The 7835-nt window shown below is 49.7% G+C and overlaps 1 protein-coding gene across 1 annotated transcript; it reads left to right on the top strand.

The window, feature by feature from the left end:
- The first annotated feature begins 308 nt into the window (after positions 1 to 308).
- KLF10 (KLF transcription factor 10) lies at positions 309 to 7233 on the top strand. Its single transcript, XM_080646192.1, has 4 exons — positions 309 to 707; positions 3879 to 4112; positions 4226 to 5141; positions 5640 to 7233. The coding sequence occupies exons 1-4, from the start codon at positions 672 to 674 to the stop codon at positions 5897 to 5899; spliced, it is 1446 nt and encodes a 481-aa protein (XP_080502318.1). The 5' UTR covers positions 309 to 671; the 3' UTR covers positions 5900 to 7233.
- Positions 7234 to 7835: the final 602 nt, after the last annotated feature.

The raw sequence follows: 7835 nt of genomic DNA, 5'->3' as shown, positions 1-7835 counted from the left end.
AAGGTTTGGCGTTTCCAAATGCAAATCTCTTGGCTCGGACCCCTGAGCTTGCAGCCACCGCCTCCCCCGCTCGGCTGCTTGGCGTCCCGCCCACCCCGCGGCTGGCGGACTTGGGGCCCCGCGCCAAGGGGACGCGGCAGAGTGGGCATCCCTCCCCACCACCCACGTGGGACCAGCCCTCCGCAGTGCCTGGGCGCGCCGCCGCCGCGCCTCCGGGCTATGGCCCCGCCCGTGGCACCGCCCCCTAGACCGGGTGGTGGGTGGGGACGACTGGCGGGGGGTGGGCGAGGGATAGGGGGGTTGTCACTGAGTCAGGTGGCTGCGGGAGTCCCTCGGGCCGAGGGAACACGCTGCCGGGGATTGTGTACACGCTCCACTGACACAAGCTTCACGCTGCCGGGCAGCCGCTGATCACGCGTGGCCCCGCGAGCCTATTGGCCGGCACCTCACACACCTTTGTCGCTGATTGGCCCATCTCAGGCTCCGCCCCAGCTCCGCCCCACCCCCGCCCGCGGCGCGCGGCAGGCGGAGCGGCTACCTGAATGGGGAGGGGGCAGACGGCGCGGAGCGCAGAGGCAGCGGCGGGAGCGACGTCGAGTGTCTCCGCGCGCCCGTCTGGACCAGCAGCCTAGTAGCCAGTCAGCGTGCCGCCCGCGGCCAGGCAGCCAACCATGCTCAACTTCGGCGCTTCTCTCCAGCAGGCTGCGGTAAGCCACCTGGGAATGCCCTGCCCGCCCGGCTCGCCACGTCTGAGCGGCCGGCGGGGCGCGAACCCGAGCCCCTGACTGCCGCGCCTGAGGACCCGGGCTGCAGCGCAGTCGTGGGGGAGTCGGGAGGTTTCCTGCCTGCAGGCTAGGCTCCGGTGAGGGCGGGTGCGTCGCGAGGGGGTCAGGAGAGGCGGCCTGGGATGTAGCGCCGAGGGAGAGACAGGTCTACTCAAGGTGCAATGAGGGGAAGGGGCACCTCCATGGAGAGACTGGAGGCAAGTGAGGGAGAGGATGGCTGGAGGGGCAGGAAGAGTGAGGAGGCTAGGGGGCCACCCTGCACCTGGCGCCCGGAAAGATGCCTCCTCCTGGATCAGGACTGCGATCCAGGGTGGGAGGGGGCTGCTCGCGAGCATTTGAGCGGCGGGGTGCTCACTGGAGAGGGGACCCTCTCTCGGGGGTCTGAACGGAGGCTTGCAGGAGGGGACGGCTCAGCAGATATCCGGGGGCGGGGAGAGAGGGTGCCCGGCGAGGATGCGGGGGAATGGCATGCGGACCGCAGAGCGCCGAGGAGGGGGACCAGAAGTTCGCCCCCAGACGTCGGCAGGGGACTCCCATCTTCGGAGGGGGCAGGTGGCCGCCTTCTACGAACCCCTTGGAGGGGGTGGGGAGCCACCGCGGGGAGGGGAGGGTGGAAAGAGGGACCCAGCAGCGGGGAGGGGAGGGTGGACGGGGGTGCGGGGGCCCTGAGTCTAGGCGGGAGCCGAAGGCCGTGGGGCCGCGCGCCTGGAGCGCGGGCCTGTGGGGGCTGCACGTCTGGGATCCCGTGGAGACGCGCGGGGGGCGGGGGCCGGAGCTGCAGACTCCGGGAGGGTGCGCCGCGTCTGCGGGGAGAGACCGGGTGGTCTGAGGTCCCCTGAGAGGCGTGGGAGGGAAGCACCGAGGGCTCGGCCGGATCCCCGGGGGCTTCGCCGGGAGGGGGCGGAGGCCGGGTTTCCGCGGGGACCCGGCTCCTCCTCCGGCAGCTGAGCCGGAGGTCGGGGGGGTGGGCCGGGAGCGGGTGCGCCCGGGGAGCGTCTCGTCCCCGAGTGACCCAGCGCCGGCCTCCGCCAGGGGCGGGAGCAAGCCGGCCCGGCTGTCGGTTCCTAAGGGAACCGCGGGGAGCTGGGAGGGGCGGGCGCTCCGGGAGTCGGGCGCCCGCGGCCCCGCCCCTCCCTGCGGGCTCGGCGCGCACTGCCGGGCGGTTGGCGGCGGCGCCCGCGGCCCCTCCCCCGGCCGACGCGAGGGCGGGGGCCCCGGCTCAGGAAGTAGGTGAAAGGTGACGGCGCGGCAATTCCCAGTTAACGTTTCCTGCGCGGCCGGGAGCAGCCGCTGATCACGCTTTGTTCACATGCCTCGCCTCGCCCCCTCCTCCTCCGCCCCCGCCCTGGCGGCCCAGCCAATACGGGCTCGGGCCGCCGGCCGGTAGGCCTATGGCGGGGGCTGGGATGCGGGGACGTGCGAGCCGCGAGGAATGTTCCCAGTGACTCACCCATGAGCCTCATTGAGGTTAGGGCGGCCCCATCCGTCTGTCCCCGCCAGCGAGGATCTCCCCCGCCGTCCGCCTCCGCCCCTCGTCTGCCTCCTCCGCCCCCGCCTCCGCCCGCGCTTCCCTTTCCTCTCTCCCGCCCCACTCCCTTTCCTGCCCTCCCGCTTCCCTTCCCAGCTCACACTCCTCTTCCCTGCTGCCTGCCTGCCTTTTCTCTTTTTTCCTTTCTTGCTTTGGCGTCTAGAGGCTTTTATACATACCAGCGCTGTCCGTTGCAGCTAACAATAAATGCACGCTCGATTATGTAATTGCATTGTTAGCGATATTTTTAAGAGCAATGGCTCGTTTTCTAAGTATTTCAACACGAAAGGTTTACGCAGTTTAAAAAACGAGCGTTGAGAATAATACCTTGCAACGTAAAGAATGCTTTTCGATATTTTTACACAGTTTCTTGTTTGGGAGGAAGAATGGGATCACATTAATGAAAAACGGGAGAGGTGGTGGGTAGTACCCATTGTTCTTAAAGTGCAATTTAATGTGAAGCATTAAACACTTGATAGAAGGAGCTGTACATATGAATACAAAGGGTGTGCTGTTTATCTTGTCATCAAGCAGTTCTTGAAAAAATTAAAATATTCTGTTTTGACTATTGCAAACTCCTTGCAGCCAGGGTTTTTGCAAATTCCGAGTAGAATATCAAATTTTCTGATTATCCATTTTTTAGTATTATTGCATTAGCTGGCCATAATTGTGAGTAGCAAACCATTGTGTTAAATGGAACACAAACATGAAGAAGTTGAAACTTAATGTTTTGGGTTTTTTTCCCCATGTATTTCACTTTCTCTTCACCATAGATAACTAAGTTATCAAAAAAAAAATTAAATTTCAAATAATCTTATACACTAATTTGAAAGAGACTGAAGAATCCTTATCCTGTTGATTTATCCCAAAGTGTGAAGTGACTTTTCAAAGGTCCATATCAGGCGTCCTCAAACTACGGCCCGTGGGTGACATGCGGCCCGCCGAGGACATTTATCCGGCCCGCCGGGTGCCGCTGCCTGTCCGGCTTAGCAGCCGACTCGTCCCGGCCCGCAGTGCGCATAAGAATTTGTTCATAGTTTTTTTTTTTTAAACTATAGTCCGGCCCTCCAATGGTCTGGGGGACAGTGAACTGGCCCCCTGTTTAAAAAGTTTGAGGACCCCTGGTCCATATGAACAGGCCAGAGCTGTCTGCTGCACTGCATTTTTAAGAAAGTCTTAAAAGAAAACTTTTGCAGAGCCATCCCTTAGTTATTTTGTCTGACCCCAGTGGCAAGTGGCTACTCTGGAAGGAACATATATAACTCTTTTTCTTCTAAGCCAAGTGCTTCTCTTTTTTTGGATCACAAATGTACTGATGCCTTTGGCCTTCGTCCCCTTAGTGCTAATCACATGCGCCTCTCTACCTAGCCAGAATTTCAGTGTTCAAGCCTAAATGTGAGAAGGAGGGATGAGGAAGGTTTAGAGCAGGGGTGAGAGGAAAATTATTTCATATTTAATTTGGAGAGTTGTGCAAATAGTAAAAAATGAAAAAATTGTACAGTGTTCTGATCTTACTTGGATGACAAAAAGTATGTTTTTAAGTATTCAACCTTTTGTTTCTATAGGAGGAAAGAATGGAAATGATTTCTGAAAGATCAAAAGAGAGTATGTATTCCTGGAACAAAACTGCAGAGAAAAGTGATTTTGAAGCTGTAGAAGCTCTTATGTCAATGAGCTGCAGTTGGAAGACTGATTTTAAGAAATACATTGAAAACAGACCTGTTACTCCTGTATCTGATATGTCAGAGGAAGAGAATTTGCTTCCTAGTACACCTGATTTTCATACGATCCCAGCATTTGTAAGTATTGTTGTTTTTAAGATGAATGTAAATGGTATACTTTCTTATAATTTAACTAATGAATTCTACTTTAAATTTCTCACACTGTTATGCCTGTTTTTTTTGTCTTGTAGTGTTTGACTCCACCTTATAGTCCTTCTGACTTTGAACCCTCTCAAGTATCAAATCTGATTGCACCAGCGCCATCTACTGGACACTTCAAATCATTCTCAGATACTTCCAAGCCTCACATCGCTGCACCTTTCAAAGAGGAAGAGAAAGGCCCAGTTCCTGTCCCCAAGTTCCCCAAGGCTCAGGCAACAAGTGTGATTCGTCATACAGCTGATGCCCAGTTGTGTAACCACCAATCCTGCCCAGTGAAAGCAGCCAGCATCCTCAACTGCCAGGACAGTTCTTTTAGAAGAAGAGCCCACCTCAATGTTGAGGCTGCAAGAAAAAGCGTACCTTGTGCGGCTGTGTCACCAAACAGATCCACATGTGAGAGAAGCACAGTAGCAGATGTCGATGAGAAAGCAGGCGCTGTACTTTATGACTTTCCGGTGCCTTCTTCAGAGACAGTCATCTGTAGATCTCAGCCAGCTTCCGTGTCCCCACAACAAAAGTCAGTGTTGGTTTCTCCACCTGCTGCAGTATCAACAGGGGGAGTGCCACCTATGCCGGTCATCTGTCAGATGGTTCCCCTCCCTGCAAACAGCCCTGTTGTGACAACCGTTGTTCCCAGCACTCCACCCAGCCAGCCTCCAGCTGTCTGCCCACCCCTCGTGTTCATGGGCCCTCAGGTGCCCAAAGGCGCTGTCATGTTTGTCGTACCCCAGCCCGTTGTCCAGAACCCAAAGCCTCCAGTAGTGAGCCCAAATGGCACCAGACTCTCTCCCATTGCTCCTGCTCCAGGGTTTTCCCCTTCAGCAGCAAAAGTCACTCCTCAGATTGACTCATCGAGGATAAGAAGTCACATCTGTGGCCATCCAGGATGTGGCAAGACGTACTTTAAAAGTTCTCATCTGAAGGCCCACATGAGAACACATACAGGTACCAAACATTTCTTGTTTATGTTATAGAAGTTTAGATGAAGTTTTCTTGGCAGTGATCACAGATATAAACCAGACATCTTAAGGAAGAACTTGCCATGTTAGCCAATTCAGTGGATGATGTTTACCTGTGCAAGCTCCTCTTAAAAGATTTCATGAAGGTGTTTTGTTTTAATTTCTCAAATGATGATTGTTTAAGTGTCTTGAGTAACTACTTTAATAAATTATCTCTAAAGCCCTTGCACCATAGTTGGAGTTCAGAAACCTTTTTGTTTTTGGGCTTCTTTTATAAAGGGAAGACCTATAAAAGTGATAATGAAAGTTGAAAATAGTGGATGTATTTACATGACAGTTTATTAGTTTAGTCGTGTATAGTACTTGACAGTTTATTAATTTAGTAGCCTTTATTTTTAAAATGTACATATAGATATAATTGAATGTGTAACTTACAGTGATTTAGTAACTGCATAGTAACGATAATCTGAATTGTTTGTTTCAGGAGAGAAGCCTTTTAGCTGTAGCTGGAAAGGTTGTGAAAGGAGGTTTGCCCGTTCTGATGAACTGTCCAGACACCGACGAACCCACACAGGTGAGAAGAAATTCGCCTGTCCCATGTGTGACCGGCGGTTCATGAGGAGTGATCATTTGACCAAGCATGCCCGGCGTCATCTGTCAGCCAAGAAGCTACCAAATTGGCAGATGGAAGTGAGCAAGTTGAACGACATTGCCCTACCTCCAACCGCTGCTCCCACACAGTGACAGCTCAGAAGGTGAAGAATAAGAACTAACTTTGGTCACAGCTGGGAGCCAGTGGTGATACAGGAATGCTTCCACTGCAAGTCTGTGGCCCTCCAGTAGGGCTGAGGCAGAAGCCCACAGCTTGGGGAGAAGGCCCAGACGGGGTTATATGACAAGAAGTGCTGTGGTCACAGGCACGCCAGAGTGGCAGGATTCATTTCTTATCACATAAGAGACATGAGAAAGCTTTTATTCCTTTAAATAGTTTTTGAAGGTTTCAGATGAGGTCAGCACAGGCAGCACAAATTTTGAATTTGTGTGCACAACTTGTTACTTTACTTTTGCCATTTGTACTTGAGACCAACGTTGCAATGTGATTCTTCTAAAGCACTGGTTTCAAGAGTATAGAGACTGGAAGTCAACGTTACGGTACAGAGATGGAGATATAAAGTCAATTTTTATTATTATAAATATTGTCATCTTTTCCTAGAGTTATCTTGTTTACTATTCCTCGTCTTTCCAGTCAACTTTGTGGATATAGTTGTTAAATAGACCTTGCATTTTTACATTATTGCTGACATTTGGAATTGATTAGCTGTATACTGCTAAAGAGGGCCCAAAATTTGGAATCCTCAAATAATTTAATTCCTTTGAAGTGTAGCTACAACATTTTTTTTGCATTTTTGTTTTGAAAGTTTAAAAAATGACTATCTAGGCATTTTATTATGCTTTGAACTTTAGTTTGCCTGCAGTTTCTTGTGTAGAGTTAAGAATTGTATACCAATGTGTTTTCTCTAGAGACTAAGATACACTGCACTTTGTTTAGAAAAAACTTCAAAGATGAAATTATATATTGTAAGAAAGGGATATCAAGAATTTCAGATAACTCCTTGAAAAAGATGGCTTATGTCATCAGTAAAGTACCCTTATGTTATGAGGATATAATGTGTTTTATTGAATTAGAAAGTTAATGACCATTATTCACAAATGGACAGATATTATCCTGTTAATTTATAGGAGGTTTATGGGGGGATGTGGAACCAAATATGTAGAAAAATTACTAGAACATTCACTTTTGTTAACAGTATTTCTGTTATATCCTGTTGTGTAGTGGGTGATAAACACAGTGGTAAAACAAAAGTAAATTGTTTAAAATATATAGTGAAAAATGTCCCTATATCTACCCATTTAACATTTTTCTCGATATCGGGTCTAGATTTCTGACATCCAAACTCTTGGACCCTTGGAAAAGTTTTCTTTGAATAAATAAAAAATCCTTGTGATTTACAGTTTGCACAATATTTCTTTTGTTGTACTTTATATCTTGTTTACAATAAAGAATTTCCTTTGGTATATCTAATTGGTTGATTGCATTTGTTGAAAATGATTCTCTAACCTTGACATTAATCACTTAGGGCACTATGAAAGGACTTGGTGTATGAATTTCTCTAATGATGATTTAGAACTAGGGGTGTATCTTTACCATGCGACTCTATTTAGAGAGTATATACAAAGTGAAGCCAGGCATCAGTCCACTGAGATCATGGAAGAGCCTGCCCAATACATTTTAATTTTTAAACATTTTTGTACATTTTGATAATTTGGGGTTGAAATATAGCTCTGGCTCTCAGCAAAACCTTGTTAAGTAGCATTAAGTTAAAGGGAACATCACAGAATAATTATAAGCAAGGAGACTGCTGTGGCAAATTAAAAGAAGCCTGACATTAAATAGTAAATTGTTCACCTCCGGTAGTTAGATTAGCTCAGAACATTAAGCAATAAACATACTGGTACTTAAGTGTCATGAAAGTTAATCCACCTACGAAGAGGAACACTTGCTAGTCACTCATCAGTCGAAAGAACAAGGAGCTGTAAATGCCACTTGGTGTAGTGAGTATAATTTTGGAGATTACAGTTTTAGTTGGCTCTGAAATCACCTTGTCCTGAGAGAACATCT

The sequence above is a fragment of the Plecotus auritus genome, assembly GCF_963455305.1.
Source record: "Plecotus auritus genome assembly, chromosome: 11".
Lineage (NCBI taxonomy): Eukaryota > Metazoa > Chordata > Mammalia > Chiroptera > Vespertilionidae > Plecotus > Plecotus auritus.
The sequence above is the reverse complement of the archived record's forward strand: the minus strand, read 5'-3'. Positions and strand labels throughout refer to the sequence as shown.